Source organism: Nuphar pumila, chromosome 17, assembly GCF_984573655.1.
Source record: "Nuphar pumila chromosome 17, dmNupPumi1.hap1.1, whole genome shotgun sequence".
In the NCBI taxonomy this organism is placed as follows: domain Eukaryota; kingdom Viridiplantae; phylum Streptophyta; class Magnoliopsida; order Nymphaeales; family Nymphaeaceae; genus Nuphar; species Nuphar pumila.
Genome location: NC_143265.1, coordinates 76,907,417 through 76,927,825, shown reverse-complemented (window position 1 = coordinate 76,927,825; position 20,409 = coordinate 76,907,417). Strand labels below are relative to the sequence as shown.

The window sequence follows — 20,409 nt, the reverse complement described above, 5'->3', positions numbered from 1 at the left end:
TTCAATTTTTCGGGTATCACATTTCGGGTATCAATTTTTCCATAAGCCTCAGTTTCATACTGTCGTCCCGATTTGGATACTGCTACCGGACTTGTCATCGGAGCTATTACTAGATGACGTGTTCGCAGGCATCGTGGAAGCCATTGGAGGGGACTTTATCGGCATGGATGAGAATATACAAGATCAAAGAATAGACAATTTGCCTATCTAAAGATGCTGTCTCTTGACAAAGTCCATCACTGAAAATTGAGATCGAGATTAAAAAAAAAGGTTGATCCCTCTGGCAAGAGACCATCCATCAGTCTAGCATCAAATATTGCTTGACCTGTGGATCGACTGCACATTCAACCGAGCGCTGCGATGAGAGACAAAAAATCGTGATTGTTATAGGAGCGACGTCGTTCAACGAGTGGACCCAGGTCAAGGTTTCACCGTCGAAACAAAGCTGTCACGTCCGGCCACCCCCTGGGTAACAATCAAAGATTTCACGGACCTCCTGCCTATCGACGACGATGACCGGTGCAACTGCAGATGACACAGTACAAAGGAACCCCAAGCGAGCCACTCACACGGAGGATCGGTCACTACTCGTTGGGCACGGGGTCCTAGGGTGGGCTCTAGAAGCTTCAGTGCCGTCTGCCGCCTGCATGTCGTTGATCCTGAAAAGATGCCCCCTACCACGCTGATGGAGGAGGATGGCTGCCACATACATGCCTTTTCCTACTTTGCCTCTTTTTACAACACGTGTGAAACTATTGAGGAACCACTTAGGGCATGTTTGATGGCTACCGGTAAGCAGTCGATTTGGTCGACGGAGGGGGTGTGGATGAGAGAGGGAGGGGGTGCGAGGAAGAGGCATTTGGTGGGGGAGGGAGTGGAGGTGGTGGCCCCATAGGTTCAGTGGGGGCTTGGCTTTGCCGTCTCTCTCTCTCTAGTCTCTACTGTGGGCGGAAAATGGCTTGGGTTATGGTTCAGTAGTTCAAAGTCTCCCGAGAGGGAGAGAAATTGGAGAGTTCGGTGAGGTAACCACTTGACGCCACTTGGGTGTATTTGGATTCATCGAATTGGGTGGAATCGAATTTCAATGACGTAAAAGAAAGATGGTGAAAACCATCTCTCTCTCTCTCTCTCTCTCTCTCTCTCTCTCTCTCTCTCTCTCTCTCTGGTGTTTGCATTCAAGGAATTGTGTGGAATAGAATCCAATCTCATAAAACTCCTCTCTAGGCCTGTTGTGAGTAGAATCCCCAATTTACCACCTGCAATGCATCTTCCACTGTTCAAAACATTGAAAATCTGCATTCTTTAGAACAGTTGCCAAATGCAACAGTGAGTTCAAACGAGGCAATGAGTTTTCCTTGCTGTCCTATTTCTGTAAGGTAAAAAGATGAAGATGCCATTGGGGATTCCAGAGTTTCTTCTTTTTGCCTTTCAAAGGAGTTGTCAGCTATTAGCAAGGAACAAATTGTAAGTACACCACCGACAAAATATTCATCAAAAGCATTTAGGCAAGATTCCCATCGAAAGCACCATTTAAATAATTTCAAAAGAGTACATTTTAGACTGAAGTTTGATCAAGCTAAAAATAGCCATCGAGGCAATGTTGCTAAGGCTTCTTCAAAATCAGGCAGGAGCAGTCAATCTGGTGGTGCAATCTTGGATAGAAAATGGAATCCTAAATCTAGTTCCAGTTCCACAACTATAAAGGTCCTCCGCAGGTATACACTTGGGTGGGTTGGTTTTGGTACATCACAATCAGGCCTTAGCACAGGAAATCTGAACTTTTTTGCAAGTTCTGGAGTGTCCTCCAATGGAGGATTCCTCCAAAATAACTTGGAATGGTCCATTGGACAAATACTGATATTTCTTTGTCACTCTCTACCAAGAGAAATAAGGTTGTAGAATTGAATTCCAAGGTCCCTGATGTTCCTAAGGAGGGCTGCAGTTGGTGGGTGTATACTACATTCATCATATCAAATCTTTGGCCACAGTGCTCTACCTGATTCAAAGGATGAGAAGCTGCTGAGATTGATACACTATGCACAAGATTACCAGCTTCCCTTAAATGGATTACCTGCTTGATTGGTTTCTGAAGGGTAGTATGCAGCATTTTCTTACCAAACATGTTATTGAATGAGGTTTTGGTATAAGGACTGCAAGTGTCATCGGTGGCCCTTACAGAAAATGCAATTGATCCATGCTTGATAAAGGTGTCATACTAAAGGAATTCAAAAAGTCAACTACATAAACAGATTTAGTGTAAATGGCAACAGCTACCATGTGTTTTAGAATTTTCCTGACAAGTGAGTAGGGAGATGGCTCTATTGGTGTTCAAGCATTAGAAGCCTTAGTTATAATAGTGCAACTATAGTACATAAAATAAGAATATTTCAGGGAATGAAAAAATAAGAACAAAGAAAACTGCTTGCAGAATCTTGTTGTAACAAGAGAAAATTGGTGGCCAGATCTATTTCAGGTTAAAATTTTGCTAATCCAATGATGCAGAAAGTTATATAAAATAGTTTTCAGTGAACAATTGTGCTAAAACGTCTCATATATATATATATATATATGTAGAGAGAGAGAAAGAGAAATAAAACTTTTCTGTTGAGGAATACGAAGCCATTAAGAAAAAAAAAACAAGGTTGGGTAAATATATACACACAAAGAAAGAGAAATTCATCAAAACAACTTACATAAAAGACCAGGCAAACACGAAGTGCCACCTGCTATAAGCATCATTTGATGATGCCTGAGCAGCAACACAGTGCTCCACACAGAGTTGATGCAATCCCATTGCACACTTGTAACACCACCATCTGGAACTTGCTAAAGCATCGTGACCAATAGTTAGTTGTTTACATGATATTTTCTTGTATGATTGAAATAGCAAACTAATGTGAACAAAAACCCCCCATAACTTGAACACAACCAAAAGCAGAAAAAGAGAACAAGATTATATGATCTCACATTCAATCAATACTAATAACAAGTTTCCCAATTAGGCAAGCAAAAGAAGAACCACCAACAGTTGATCTGCACTCACGCAATGCAAATTTTGAGAGAATTTATCACTAGTTATGTCCAGAAGAACACTGAACAGCAACTCGAGTGCTTGGAATGGACCTAGGAACAAAGCAATCTGTCCAAATGTTGATCAAATGTCTGTATTAATTAAAATCATTGCTAGTGTACAAGGGTTTGATAAGAAATGCAACTTCACTTGATGGTTATTTTGTTCTTAAAATTCAAATCCATATTCAGGGCAAACTAAAAATTCATGAATTTTATACATAATTTTGTAATTGGATCCATATTCAGGCAAAAAACCATAATAAACTTGTTAAAACATGTAAAATGGTAAGCAGATTGGGCCATACAATCCAAAACAAAGTAATTCGACCCATTATCCATGATTGTCTAAGTTGTCTGCACATCATCATCAAACAATGGACATTTGGGACATAGCTTCTGAGTACAGTTCAAACAAACATTAAACTTGGAACAGTGTTTACGGAATGAACAGAACCAATGTTTTGTTTCATCTTTTTTGTTCATTTCGTCCAACCCTGGACAAGCCATCAAACATACCCTTAGAGTTTCACGGAGCGGGCTTGGCTCCGACGAACCCAAATATAGTGTCCTTATCCAAGAGGTTAAGCAAATATGTAAAGCATGACGGGTCTGGGAAAGAAAATCGGGGGTGGCCATGGGGTCTTTTAAACAAAAAGGAAGTCCTCTCAGGTGTAGCCCAAGGCTCAAGGACTCGATGAACTCATGTTCGTTGAGAAGAGAGGTGGTAGCAAGTTCGAAAGATTCACACCTCTGCTATAATGATATCTTGGAGACTACATCCCCTCTAACATCCTTGAATGTTCGGGGGTTGGGCTGCCAGTGGGCCTGCCTGCAGATCAGCATAAGGACATCAAAGAGACACCATCACTATTGAATCTGGATGATGACCTGGTATCCAGTCTCACTAGGTACGTGGTAGGACAACACCGTGGGCAGGATATTCCTCAAAAGGTCAGGGATGTTTTGGATATTTTTTATACAATTTATGTACAGAAAACTCAATATTATTATGCAGCAAAATGGTTAGCTAATTTAGCAAAAGAGGAGATCTAAAAGTCTTGGAAGGATCACCCCCTCGTATTGGTCAACTAAGGGCACGTTTGTGTATCACGGAAAATTGGTATTTTTTTTGCAAAAACACATCAACGGTCGTACATTTTCGTGGGGCCCACCGTGATAACACAAACAGCGAAAACTGTATAGTTTCTACGGAAAACCCTCCACGGGCATGCGAAAATACAAGGTAGAGGTGAGTTTTCTGCAGAAACAATTTCTGTGGGGGGGTTCGATTCCATTTCTGCGGCAGATGTTTCCACGGAAGGAGGTGCCGCGACACCCCTTCTGTGACATGCAAACACTCCCCAAAGGGGTAAACCATATAATCATCTAACTGTTTATGTAGTTGAATGAAACTGGTAGGGGTCTGCCTAACCCGAGCTTGCCTTTAAAAAAAAAAACATATTATTGATTGATAAATGCTTTTGATGTTGAAAAATTGCAACTTAAAGATTGAGAAATCTTCATTTAATTATAATTTATGAAGAAAATGAATAACATTTCAAACAAACAAGTATGTGGACAGAAGCCTGATGAGATGTTAGACAGATATGGCCTCAGTTTGAATACCTACTTTACAACTTTGAAGTGTTTTTTCTAACTTTGAAGAAAAAAACACTAGAAGAGGTAAAAGATCGATCGGCACAGTTACCGAACACACCTGACAGGGACAACTATCTACCAGATACAAGCAGGAAATCTGACGGGCAAACCGCTTGCACCATCATAGCCTAGCCATCTGGCCAATAAGGACAGCCTCTATATATCAAAGGGCTACAAAACAAAGAATGAGTGTACATTTTCTTTCTGCAGTCTTTCTTGAGTGTGTGATGAGTTTGGTACATTTTCTTTATGCAGTCTTTCTTGAATTTAAGCTGTGTCAATGAGTTTTGCTCTAGTTGGAAACTGGTAGCTAAGATGTGCGTTGGGTCATTTCTTCCTTTTTTTATTTACACTAAAGAGTGGAATGGTAGCTGCCAATTCCAGAATTTGTCACCTGGATTTGACAGCTGCCATTTCCTCAAATGCATGATTTCCATCCAACTGTCAATTTCCAAACAGAGCCTTAGCCTTTCTTGATTTGTACTACCTAACCCCAACTGATTAATAATAAAAAAAAAGTGTGAGTTTGGTTGTTTAACTTAAAAGAGTCAAGAATTCATTTTTTTTAAGTATGACCTGACACTCATACTTAAATATTTTGTGCAATATGATTGTACAAATAATTGTACATTAAGCACCTGATCCATCATGGGGACAGAGATGTCAGTTACGGCCCCAAGGCCTGATGGAGGGCAATCAGGTGTTTAATGCACAAATTTTGTGTCATGTGATTGCACCCAATCCGGATTCAATGCCGTTCATCTATGTCAATGAACGGCATCCCAAATATCATGGTTGAATTATGTTTTTAGCCATTCATTTTGCACACTCTAGACGATGTTCATCTATATTGATTTGAATTCAAGTTGTTTAGATATATAAACACAGAAATAAGAAAGAAGATGAGAAAGGACAGGTAGAGTATGAATGGAGAAAGAGGAAAAAAAAAGACCTGAATAGTGGTAACCAAGATAAGGAGGAACAGAGACCCAAGGGTTTGGCTTAGTCGGATGGGGCCTAGACTGTTTGACGGACAGTCTAGGTTCGAATTCCATAGGTGTCACCTCCTGAAGCTTGGAGACTCCTTGAGGCCGAGGAGTAAGCACTCAGAATTTTATGCCGTTGAGCCAGCAGGGCTAGGTCTTTGCGCCTGGAGGCAGTTTCTCCGAGTAAAAAATAAATAAATAAAGGAACAGAAGTTAAAACACCAATGTCTATATACACACACACGTACACACACCGGGTCAGACCTCACCTGGATCTAATAAAGGTCCAACCCGTTGACACCTACCACATGTGCTCACCATATTAACAAAAAGTTTAAAACGGCAAAATATCGGCAGCCAAAAACGTGTGAGAAATGGAAAACTTTCGGAAAATCTTTTGCTTTTTTGTCAAATCATTAACAATAATAAAAAAATTTAAATATAAATATGAAGAAATACAAATAAAATTATTTAAAAATAGAAAGCACGTGATTTTTTGTGATAAATAGCCGTTAAAAACATAAATCTTGCATTTAAAACAAAATATTTATGTTTTTCAGTAAAAATCACGATATTTTGAAAATATCGCAACAAATTTACCGTTTAAAACTTTTAGGTAATCGTTGGCGATATTTTCATGAATTTCGCAATATTCGATACAGTACTGGCGCAGAGAGAGAGAGAGAGAGAGAGAGACCCACATATTGTCTTGTTTGTGGGTCCCAGCCCACCTTGCTCCTTGTGCACGGGACAGGTCAGTCACAACTGTCTTGCAGGGGACAGGGTTGAGACTTGAGAGGATGGGTTCTAAACAGTCCGGCTGTGGGGCAGGATTTTTACTTGGCTGTGGGCCCATGTTGGTCACGAGCCCTAAGCACTGGTTACAACGTGGCAGGCAAATGATGGAGTGGTGGTGGTGGGTGGGAGGAGGGAAAGTGTTGTTCAATCAATCATTGAGAGAAGTTTGGGGCGTTTGACAGTCACAGTCCCTGCAAAAGCTCATCGGGAGCATCAACAGCGACAAGACCCGCCCCGGCTCACCCGTACGCCTTGAACGCTCCCCCTCACTGTCCCTTTTGGTCAGACGACTCAGACTCAGACCCACGGGGGTTCGTGTCCTTCTGCATACATACATTCGGCTGGCTCATAATGAGACGGTCGACCATCAGCCAGCTCACAATGGCTAGAGCCGACTAAGCCTCTTCCTACAAACTTTGACTATACCTTTGAGACTATGACTGTAGGTATGGCAAGTCTTCAATCCCAGGTTTCTTCAAGTAACAAATTGGAAAAAAAAAAAAAAGAACAAGCGAAAACTTCTTGTTATCTAGTATCAATTCAATCAGATTTTACTCGATCTTGGATTCGAATCTCATACTTGACAAAACTTAAACTTGATTGTTATATATATAATGGGTACGTGATAAATCAAATATGTTAAAATGAAATGTGCTAAATGGGGTTTTCTTCTCTTTTGTTGTTTTTTCGCAGTTTAAACCCCATAAATGTGTTGGGCATGGTAGATTTATCAGGATTCTACACCTGGATCATGTGTTTTGGATGAAAAAAAAATGATATTTGGAGCATAAAAAATTTACAAAGATTTTGAACAGAACGTTATAAAAACCCACCCATGTGTCAGAATCCAACGCTTCAAGAGATGATCCCTATAAAATCAAGTGCATAGATGACATCTGTATGGTCAGAATTTGAAAAAAAAAAAACGAAAAGACCAAAAAAAGTTATTTAGCATGTACCCATTACTTATATATATAATGGGTAGGTGCTAAATGGGTTTTTATGCTCTTTGGGTATTTTTTTTTTCAGTTTCAACCCCATAAATGTGTTGGGCATGGTTGGGTGTTTTGGATAAAAAATGATATTTGGAGTCTCAAAATTTTATAAATATTTTTTAACATTATAAATTCACCCATGTATCATAATCAAACGCTTCAAGAGTTGATCTCTATAAAATCAAGTACATAAATCAACATCTGTACGGACAGAATTTTAAAATGAAACAAAAAAAACTTGAAAAACTCTCTCTCTCTCTCTCTGTATATATATATATATTGTGTGTGTGTGTGAGAAAGAGGATTATGCTGCCCTTTTTTTGTTAGGACACTTAGAATTCATAGTTTTGAGTGTTTTATGCCAGACCTGAACTGTTAGATGCGTTTAGCATTGTTTACTCAATAGAAATCTTTATGCTGAGATGTACATCGAATCAGAAATCAACTGTTGATTCAGCCCATGCATGTTAAAAGACATTAAACGTTGCTTTTGTGCAAGCTCTCTAGGGGTCATTATGGACACATCTTAGATTGGCTTGATGACTTGATTAATGTACCAATGTACAAGAGTAGTTATAGGTCATTTTTTTTTTCATGCAATCAAGTTTTTTTTTCCTCTTTCATTGTTCGTGTTATGAGAAAGGAAGCATACCATGGTGACAAAAGTTTAAAACGGCAAAATATGTTTAGTCAAAAACTCAGGAGATTTTGAACATTTTTATAAATCTTGCATTTTTTAGGCAAAATTTTGACAATAAAAAATAGTTTTTATAAGAAAATATAAATAAAAACATTTAAAAGTATAAATCTTGAAGGTTTTTACGATAAATATCTGATAAAAATGTGAATATCGTGATATTTGTCACGGTTTAAAATTCTCACAAGAAATTACTGTTTTAAACTTTCGGGCAATTTCTCACGAGATTTTTATAAATCTCACTATATTTATCACAGAGAAGCACACATAAACCAGTGTGTTGCATTATCTGTTTTAATTATTAGTTTGGTAATTATTAGTTTGGTTATTTTTTGTGAATTACATTATGAACAATTTTTTTTAAGAATCATACTTGGTTTCCAACTTGATCATAGGGCTGTACATGAGCGGAGCTTGCACTCTAGTTGTACGGGAAACGCCTGGTTAACACTTTATTTTAAAGAGGTAAAAAATTTATTTTTTTTATGTACATTATTTTGGCATTGTTTAATATACCGGTAGGAGTCTGACTAACTGATGTGGACTCGGTAAACACTGATCCATGATCCATGATCCAAGATCCAAACAGATCCCAACACGCGCGAAAGCTTTCAGAAAGATGAGTCCGAACAGGACTCGGGGAAATAGGATTTTCAGGACTTGGGCACTCTGTTTCGATAGAGGTGGCTCAAAAAAAAGTTGTGTGTGACATGCACGCCTTTCCAACGAATCTAAAATCACTGAATTTAGATCAAAGGTATTCATTTCGTGCACTCGAAACTGGGATGGACAGACACGTCTATGACAGACTTTTGGACTTCGCAGAGAGTCTTTTCAAAGAGGTTTTTGACCTGTCAGACAGTGGAGTCTGCGAAAACCACCAACTGAAAAAACGTAGGTCAAATCGATACCTTTCCAACAAACTAAGATTTAGATTTTTCTGAGTTTTCTATGAGCCTCTACAAATTTTTGAATTCTAAAAATTGTATGAGATATTATCAAATGAATTAAATTTTCACCTATTCGACAACAGTAAAAAGACTGATATTTTTGAAACACCTAAACGAAGATTCAGCTATGACTCTGAAAACAAAACTTTTAGATCTAAATTCTATCTTTCCACATAATCAAACAAATCGATTTTTCATGCAGGAAATCTCAAGATAATTAGAAAATACCGAACACCTCCAAGTATGTTCTGTAACAAATAGGTGACCGTGGATTTCTGTTAGACTGAGACTTTGGCAGCACTTTTCAAGGATACAAAAGGCCGATTCATAAATGGCCTCAACTACAAAGTTATAGATAATCGTCTTAGCTTTCCAGAAAGCTAAAGAACGTCATAAATCAACCAGTATCGAGGCCAATACGATCATTTCTTCAGAGATATCTCTGCTAACTTGTAACAGAGATTCTCGTTTCTTGAAAGAAAACGAGTTTCAAAAAGACATAATAATCCGAGAAACACTTTGAACAAACACTCAATCCTTAACATAAAATACCTCTAATCATGCATTTGAAATCAACAACTAACTTGCAACAACTTACAAGCAATATGTAATGAGAAGAACAAGACACATATGATAAAAGTAATAAAAAACAAGAACAAATGAACCAGTGAAGTGGCAATACCGCTCCAGGATGTAAGTCTATGTGATGTTAGACTTCTCGCAGAGAGGGTAATCTATCTGGTAATTCATCAGGAAAGACTTCACGAAATTCCTCTAACAGGGTTGTGACTCTATAATCCACTAGGTCAGACTTTGACTCTCCACGTGATGAATCAAAATCAACTGAAAATAGAAAATAACACATGTTAGATTAACTCAGAGCCTCTTGGAGCTCATGTCTGACAATAAAAGCACTCAAAAGCTTAACTTTCAAAAAAGCAGGTTTGGAAGAAGTGGGATGAGAAATTTGGGTGGTAGGAGGAGTACGAGATGATGAAGCAGATGAAGATGACGAAGACAAATGTGGTAAATCCCTAGACGGCTTCAAATGAATCTTTCGTCCTTCGAATGTGAATGAGTATAAGTTAGATCGACCATTATGAATTAACAGAACGATCATACTGCCATGATCTTCCGAGAATGATATGACTTGCATCCACGGGGAGCACATCACACCAGACTTGATCAAAATAGATGTCTTCAATGAAGAATTTGACCAAGCATTGCCGATCGACACGGACATCAATGCTCTTTTGGAGCCAAGACATCTGATAAGGACGAGAATAAGTCTTACAACTCAAACCTAACTTGGTTATGCCTTCGACCGAAATCACGTTCTCGCAACAACTAGATTCTATAATAAACCTGCATACTTTCCCATTGATGGTACAAACAGACTCAAATATGTGAGTTCTTAGCCATTGATCATTCGTTTCTTGTCGCGGGGCAAAATAAATCTGCCTAGTGATGAGTGTTTTGCCTCTATCAGACAGCAACACTTCCTCGACCACAAATTCTTCTTCTTGTTCTTTTTCAAAGGATTCAATCTTCGGATTATAAACGGGGTCAAACTCGGGATTGAATTGAGCATCCACTTCCTCATGAATTCCTTCAATGAATAAGGCTTTGCCACGACACTCAATGGACTTGTGATTGGGTTTTCCTCAAGTATAGCACTCGATGGGGGTACTCGAGCTAGAGGTTCTCGCTTGATTTTTTATCGGATCATTCTGGTTTGTAACCCTAGGTGGGTTTGACGCATTAGGGTAACGGTAGGGTGGGTTAGCTTTCACAGTGGGGATCGCTGGAACCCGCGTTGTTGGTCTAGTCACAGGACCAGACCTAACTAAGGTCTTCCTCTGGGTAGACTTTTCCCATTGGCATGCCTTTTGATGTGCCTCAGACACAGTATAGCACTCCACAAAGTTGAGCATATCTTGTAATTGGAAGTTCAGTCCTCCAATGTACTTCGATACGAGTTATTCTTCACTTTCACGGATGTTATTCTATGCAATGAGATCATGAAATTCTTCAGTGTATTGGTCCATCGAACGAGTTCCTTGTTTCAGGCTTTGGTATTTTTGTTATAGTTCTCGGTGATAGTTCAATGGCAGGAATTGAGCACGAAGTTTCTACTCCATGTGCTCCCAACACTCAATCGGGGCACGACCCTAATGTTTGCGTGTTTGCTTTAGCTGACGCCACCAGGCTGCAGGTCGACCCTTCAATTTGAGGGATATCAATCTCACACGACGATCCTCCAGGACTTCCTGAAATTCAAGGATTTCGCGAACTTTGCTAATCCAATCTAAGAATTCTTCAAGAGTTTCAGCTCTCTTGAATTCTGGGATATCAAATCGTAAGCCAGAATCTCAATGGGATCTCCTCAGTTGTAGGTTGTCTCTTCTCTCCGAACTTCGTCGGTGTGACTCAAAGTCATCATCAGAATCATACGATTGAGTCTCGCGAGTTCTTCGAGAACTGCGTGGACTTCGCTCCGTTCATCGATCTTAAACTCTCGCATTTTCAGCCATCTGGCGAGTTAATTCTTCAACTCGACGATTAGCCTCGATGAGTTGCCTTTGTAAATCTCGCACTTCATATCGATGATCACGTTCATCGTTTCCTCTATTAAAGTTATTTTGACCTCGACCCGCCATGGTGAATGGTTTCTAAAAAAAAAATTGACCTTCCACAATATAACACCCCAAAAAATTTAACCTTAATTATAGTTCAAATATTGAAATTTAGAGACAATTTTTTTTTTGATAAGTATAAGTAAATCAAATCTTATAATGCGGAAACAATTTTTAAAAAAGGTTAAGACTTTAGGCGCGGTTACACTAAAGATAACAATCAAATCAAAATGTACGAGATATACACATTTCAAACCACGTACAATATAAGACTGAAATATGAAGAGTTTTAATTTCATTTTAAATCAGAATATGAAAACAATACTTCAGTCTCTACATGATCAAGTACTTAAAATAAAAAAAATCATGAATACTAAGATCGCAAGGTAAGAGTGGACCCTCAAAGATGCAGCTCGACCAACCCTTCGCTCCAACTACTCATCATACTTTACCTGCATTACCTGTCCCCCATAAAATGGGGTCAGACTCGCTAAAGTCTAGTAAAGCAACTCAAACTCAAACTTAAGAAAAACTTAAAGGTAAAGATATATTATTCATCCATCGTCAAGTGATAGACAAGGGAACAACGTCCTATGAGTCATTCATTTCAAGCATTCGAACATAAATCATTTAAAAGCATTTCATCACTTAATATTCTATTCAATCTTAACTCACGTAATAAAACATAATATATATATATGCATTCAAGTCATACAAGTCATCGCATATATATATATATATATATACATATATATATATATATGCATCTAAGATATTCAAATCATTGCATCATTTTCATATGCATTCATAATTCTTATAAACAATAAGTCAAATCACATTTGACCATTCCAACGTGAAACACACGCACATACCTTATAAGTAATTTAGTTAGATATTTATGATACACATCAATCATGATACATAGGTGTGATATATTTACTTAGACAATCATAATGCAATCATTTGCAATGAAACTATGTAGGCGTGATGTATCATTCACCTAATAAGTCAAAACTAGTCATTTGTAGGTGTGATGTGTCATTCACCTATACGCTAACATAAGCGTCACAATCATAACCTCATATCAAGATCTAAAATCAATAAGGATTTGATTATCATATCTGAGTTCAATATATAATCATGCTATAATAGAAAAGCCAAATTTATATATTCATAACTGCTGTCTCAATCAACTCAGAAGATCATCACAATTCATCATAACATTTTATTTATTCATAATAATGATTTACAAAATCCACGCTGGATCACCTGGTCTAGAAAATGTACAACCTCACAATGAGTTACCGCCCTAGACGGATGGTCTGTCTAGTCTTGGACAATGCACTTTCTCACAGGAATATACTATATTCACGGGCTACCCGCTCTTGAACAATGCACTTCCTCACAAAGACTTACCGCTCTAGCTGGATTACCTGATATGGTCATGCACACCCTCACAGAGAATCCTTTGAGAACAGTTCCTCAACGAGTATCATATCCAGTGGAAACTATTGTGATACATGCATCAATACAATTGACCACTCTCAGGGTCGATAGCCATCAACACAGGCATAAGCATGTATACAATTAAAGCATCACATCATACATCACTTTATATGGCATTAAAATTATAAAATAACACATTTAACCAATAAGGCTTCATGAACCAAAGTTCACTATTGAACTTAAAAATTTATCGCATGAATTCATAATTTCATTTCACGTGGCATTTAAACAATATCATACATAAGCATATTATCTTACACATTATATCATCGCTACAAAGAACATTGCATTTCGTAAATTGAACCTCGAAGCATGCGTAAACAAAACATGAGTTCTATGTATGCATACGTGAACATGCACATTTCATAATACGAAGCAACTAAACCTCAACATACATAACTCCTACGTAGTTCAAGATTTGCACACATGATAAAAGTTATATGCATTTTTCACCATATGAATCGATATATCACCTTAGATATAATTGTGTAAAGGTAGGACAAAATCTCATTGACCATCCTACCTACATCATACGCATATATTCCTCAAGCAAACAATATATACAAGTTTAAAACAATTTATAACATTTGCATGCATTTTTCTATACAAGAATAAATGAGTCTATCATATGACAAGACAACATATATAACAGTATGCATCGAACATGACTTATACATATCCATATTTGTTATATGTGCACCATGTATCAAATTCATACAAACACACAAAGCATCATAGTATGTGCAAACCAAAGTATGATAACACACATTGCGTACATATTATACATTCATAAGTGAACAGGCATTCAAACTCACACATAGGTGTACCTGCAGCAAACACATTCCATATTCTGCTAACTACAATCATGACAAGCATGATCTCCAAACTACAATCACAAGAGTCTTAGATATCCACAACTAAGTGAAGTGTGTGAACATAACTTGTATTGACAATTCATTTAGATATTAAGTGCAACATCATGCTTACACAATTAGTGCCTAAACATACTCTCTATAAGTTCAGTTAAGATATATTACCTTAATAATATAAAGAACAATGAATCAAAACTCAAAAGACCGAGGAGTTTTGAAGTCCGCAAAGACCGCTACCCAAACAATACAACGAACCCTTCGTGTGCGATCGCAAATGTCAAAAACTCAAAAAATGTCAATTATAACAAGATTAGCCAAAAATAGAAAATTACCTTATAAATCATTATCAAGAGCCAAATAACACACAAATACACTTCAATAATTTACAAACTCCATCAAAAATATATTTAAATATAATATATATATAAATAGTGATTTATAGCCCAAAATAGTTCTATAAATACAAATTATACCCTGATTGGCTTTAATGAACAAATGAATATGTAATAAATAAATAAATAAAATTTAAAAGCTAGAAACACATTTCTATTTTAGAGATAAAAAATGAATTATTTATTTATTAATAATCCTTAAAAATTATGGGTTTTACATACAACACTGAGAATCATGTCGAATTAAGAAATTTGGCAACTCGCTATGGTACAAAAAGGATGTAGACTCGGTGCACATCGATCCACAATCCAAGATCCAAACGGATCCTAACACGCACGGAAGCTTTCAGAAAGATGAGTCCGAATAGGACTCAAAAAAATAAGATTTTTAAGACCTGGGCGCTCTGTTTTGATAGAGGTGGTCCAAAGGAAAGTTGTGCACGCCTTTCCAACGAATCTGAAATCATTAGATTCGGATTAGAGGTGTCCGTTTTATGAACCCGGGACTGAGACAGACAGGCACGCCTATGACAGACTTTTGGACTGCACGAACAGTCTGTTCAAAGGGGGTTTTGACCTGTCAAACTGTGGAGTCTACAAAAACCACCAACTGAGAAAACATAGGTCAGATCAAAACCTTTCCAACGAACTAAGATTTAGATTTTTCTGAGTTTTCTATGAGTCTCTACAAATTTTTGAATTCTAGAAATTATATGAGATATTATCAAATAAATTAAATTTCTACCTATTCGACAATAGGTAAAAGACTTATATTTTTGAGACACTTAAACGAGGATTCAGCTATGACTCTAAACCCGAAAGTTTTAGATCTAGGTTCTAACTTTCCACAAAATCAAAAAAATCAATTTTTCATGTAGGAAATCTCAAGATAATTAGAAAATACCGAACACCTCCAAGTATGTTCTGTAACAAACAGGTGACAGTGGATTCCTATCAGATCAAGACTTTGTCAGCACTTTTCAGGGATTCAGAAGGTCGATTCATGCAATGGCCTCAACTACAAAGTTGTAGATAATTGTCTTAGCTTTCTGAAAAGCTAAAGAATGCCAGAAATCAGCCAGTATCGATGTCGATACGATCATTTCTTCGGGGATGTCTCTGCTAACTCGTAACAGAGATTCTCGTTTCTTAAAAGAAAATGAGTTTCGAAAATACACAATAATCCGAGAAACACTTTGAACAAAATAGTCAATCCTTAACATAAAATACCTCAAATCATGCATTTGAAATCAGCAACTAACTTGCAACAACTTACAAGCAATATGTAATGAGAAGAACAAGACACTTATGATAAAAGTAATAAAAAATAAGAACAAATAAACCAGTGAATACGATCTCCGAATGAAGGTAGCAATAGATGTCGCTGGGAAGCAGTCAACACCGGAAAGAAGACCCACGAATCGCAGCTTGAACCAGCAGCCAACTCGAACCAAAATGATTACTCAACCCACAAGGTCGATCTTGACAAGATAACCTTCACATCCAAGAAGAAACAAACTTTTTTTACTCACAAGATTTTCTCTCAACCGATTTTTCAGCCACACACAAAGACCAATTTTTTTCAAAATGAGAAGCAGCCTCCTCCACCTTGATCGACCTCCACACTTAAGGACCTTGGAGCTTGGAGAAGAGCCACCATAAAGGAGGTGTGGCCTTCCCAAGCCTTGCTCCAAAAAATGAGTTTTGAAAAGGCTATTTTTGGCTAAGGCTATTAAGGGACCAACAATTATATTTGACTTGGACCAGTCAAGGCTGAGATTTGAATAAGGTCCAAAATGATCCACTCCAAGTGGCGCCAACTAGGGCTCAACTGAAATGGATCGAGATCTAGATCCGGATCGTGCAGCGAATTGAATCCTACACAAAAATATATTAGAAAAATACAAATGCGAAAAAAAATAAAAAACTACCCGCGTTCCCCATACACCCTCTAGTACCACAAAAAAATCCTACAGGGCACCAGAACTATCCGAATTCGTAGAATCCGACTCCTAAAAAAAAAGATTACATGAAATAAATATTGCTGATGCAATATCCAAAAATATGATTCCATGAAGGCGCAATGAAATCAAAATAGCTAAAGAAGGGGCACGTCGAGCATCGAGTAAATGGAAGATCCACTAGGACAAGGAACGTCCTGCAAGCGTGTGGATCACCATGGGTAGCGATGCCCGAATCAGGTCTGGAGAGTTGGATTGGGATCCAACTCCGCTTCTAAATTCTGAATGCTCTGCATCACTAACCCTAGCTTAACTATAAAAAAAAGAGAAAAAAATCAATGGTTGATATTGTACTAAAATATTCACATTTTTACATCAAACCAAGTCCAAACAAAGTTTATTTCTTGCTAAATAAGTAATGATACACATATATAACATCTCAGATCCAACATAAATCACCTAAAATTGACTTTTAGAGTGTTCCAACGGCAACTTAACGAAAAAGGGGGCAGCATAATCCCCATGCGCTATATATATAATTAGAATATGATAACTAGAGTGTGTACTAGGCATTTCATATGCTTTTTGTTTTTGGCAAATCTGACCTTACTGATGTGTTTAACATGGCCCATTACTAAGAATGGACTCTTGGATCATGTTTTGGGTTTAAATAAGTCATTTTTTTAATGAAACATTTATCTTTTAATGAATTTTTATCTCGCTTACTTTATTGAGTGGACAAAGAACGATGTCGTCACATATTAAGATGCTATTTGAAAATGTGAAATGATCTACGAGTAATTTGACATGCTTCTCAATTTTTTTTATATTCTTCAAATATCCAAAATCACAAATATCTGAATTAAAAAAGACCTTTTTACCTTTAACACATGTAAGCTTCATTTTATATATGCGAATTTTTTCTCAAATATGTAACTTTTTTTAGAACAATCTTTCTTCTCAGATTTGTATCTCTCTGATCCGAAGTAAAAAAATTATGTCTTTATAGTCGTTGAAAAGCTGAGACACAAACCTATAACTTTAATGTTTTGAGTAAATACCGAAAACCCTTCTAGGGTTTTTATTTCTGAGTTTCAAAAAGAAAACTAAAATAAAAAAATGCTATGCAGACTAAAACAACCGAATAATTTATCTTTCAAAGGATGTTTCAACCAAGAAAATGAAGAATTCTAGAAAAACACAAAAAAAAAACAAATAAACTCAACAAAAATATATTACCAACACTTCATTCATTGGAAAATGACGAATGGGTGCTGAGATACAACACTAACAACGTTCTTAAAACATGAGATGATGATGAGTAAATGCATCTTTTTCATTTGTTCTATGCTAATTTTTTGGCCACCTACACCAAAAATCTTAAAAAAAATAAATGCATCATAATATTATCTTTTCACTACCACCAATATCACATTAATCTAACGAGTGATTGGGAAGAAACGTCCTCTATAAGATAAATTGTTTCTCCTAAACATGTGAACAATGAACAATATAGACAAGGATGAAAAAATCCGCATAAAATATATGTGGACTTGAGAAAGTCCACATAAAATATAGGTGGACTTGAGAAAGTTTGCATAAAATATAGAAAGAATTGAAGAAGTCCGCATATCATTTTGTTAGATTTTGACAAGATGTTCACAAATATTATTACCTGCCGCAGAAAAAAAAACATATAGACCTCATTTTAAGTAAAAGTTTGCAGCACTCAACAAATGAAGCAATATTTCATGCAAACTTCATGAGTTCCACACGTGTGAAGAGTAAAAAATACATTTCAAAGCTGGTTATTTATAATCACGATTTAGAAACTTGTAGCTAGAATGGGAGTTGAAGATTTAGATTTAAATCTGTTCAAACAACTATGACAGTGGCTGTTTTAGAGAATATGAGAAAGGAAGTGATATTTAAACTCGAGTAGATTCGGTAACCACCACCTATCTCTATTTATAGTCTTTGTAGGCGATGGAGGAGAGTGGGGTTTAACAGTGCAATATCATACAGGCCACAATGCATATATAGGATGGTTTGCAACTCAAAAAGAGCCGATTTTCAAGGAATGGAATTCATGGTCTCTCCTATTATGAATCTTCATCCAACCAAGTCAAATATTCTGGTTGAGTCATCTCGATCGGAACATTGTGTGCATCATAGAGACAACACTATTCAAGGTAAAGCGTTGTCTCATGCACCACCAAATCCTTATGCTAACAGAAATGCAAAGTTATTGTCCTGATAGGGGTCTGACTAATCCCAGCCTGTTTATCCAAAAAAAATAAAAAAAGAAACAAAATTAGTGCCCCATAGAGGATTCGTGGATAAGCCTGATCCTCCAAACACAGCAGCAACATGATGCTAGTTTGCTTTTTGGACATTATTATCAGTCAATTGAGAGTCATTATCAAAGACCAAATTATTGGTTATATTCAATTACCATCATCTTACTTAATGACGATGTGCGTAAGCTCCACTTATCAAAAGTGAGATCTGTGGTGTGGATTGAATATAAATAATGATCAGTTATATACAGATCTCGCGGGGGTGTTATTGTGTATGAAACACACATCCATGATGTATGTATTGAATGATAATTAGGGCTGTCAACAGGATGGGTATCCAAACCCCACACTTTAAGTGATCGGGTCTGGATTCAGGTTATGCTAGGTAGAGAAAACAGAAGCCCAAACCCGAACCATATAATTTCAAGAGCATCTAACATGTCTTGTATAATTAAAATAAATAAATAAAAACTCAGGCTGACTTGGTTTGAATCAAATATCTGGCAAAAAATCATAGTTGAAACCCACATATTAATTACTATGGCTGGGTTTGGGTCGAATCAAACAATATTTGGATTGTCATTTTATAACCATACCTGGGGACTTGGTTTTGGATCAGGTCGAGTAACGATACAAGCCCAACCCACGGAAATTGAAAAGCACTATACAGTACACGCCACCCTGTTGGCTCGAGCAGTGATAACGTTCACTCGCAATAGAACCAAAATTATGTTTACTATTATGTTTTGGCTCCTGGTACAAAATAAAGGGTAAGATTTGAAATTAAGAGAAGGCTGAATGAAGATCAACTTATCTAGAAAAACCCAGATAAGCTGAGACATCGAATAACTGCACTGTGGTGAACAAGGCAAGTTCCTAAAGTCTCCAGAAAACCAGGATAAGCTGGGAGATTACGTTGTGGAGTACAATCAAATTCCTGACTCATCTCACTTTCCGGGATAGATGAATGCCTCCAACAACCCTTTAGAGAGCATTTCACTGCACCGACACACTTCTCCGCTGGGACGAGAGCGCCCTGCTTACCTCCGCCTTGCAAACATGGGACATGTGAGGCGGAGACAAAATGCATGGCGAGGGAGGTCCAACTCTTGCATCCCGGAGCAGACGTCCAGGCTACCGATGTCTCATGAGGCAAATAAGGAGCTAATATGAGAAGCCTGTGACACAGCGGTTACTTTGTATGAACCATGAGAAAGGTATTGCATTTTTCATATATTTACAGAGTATGTTGCCCTTCAATGCGTGGATGGGCTCCAAGAATTCAAAACCGGAAAATGAAACAGCACCAATAATGAACATTCGGGCCATACACGGCATCAAAAAAGAAATAGGGCAAAAGGAGAAGAATAATTAGGAAAATTAGGGATTTTGATCTAGAAATTATGAAACTAGGATTTTACCTCAATTAAAACTCAACACCTATATCACTTCTTTTTCTAGTCTCAGTACTGCCATGAAAGCCTCTTGGGGAACTTCAACTTTGCCAATAGCTTTCATCCTTTTCTTTCCCTCAGCCTGCTCAAGAAAAAAACAAAACAAAACAAAGACCAGTTGAAGCCCACAA

General features: G+C 37.3%; 1 protein-coding gene across 4 annotated transcripts in view; it reads right to left on the bottom strand.

Annotated features, from left to right (window-relative positions):
* Window positions 1–12,235: 12,235 nt before the first annotated feature.
* LOC149812303 (translation factor GUF1 homolog, chloroplastic-like) overlaps window positions 12,236–20,409 on the bottom strand; it is an 88,414-nt gene continuing 80,240 nt past the window's right edge. For 2 of the 4 annotated variants that reach the window (XM_089993956.1, XM_089993959.1), the window contains 2 exons: window positions 20,246–20,360; window positions 19,543–20,002 (listed from right to left, as the gene is read on the bottom strand). In XM_089993956.1, the coding sequence (XP_089850082.1) occupies window positions 20,265–20,360 (96 nt within the window). In that variant the 3' untranslated portion in view covers window positions 19,543–20,002; window positions 20,246–20,264. The other 2 variants (XM_089993958.1, XM_089993957.1) reach the window with 2 other exon arrangements.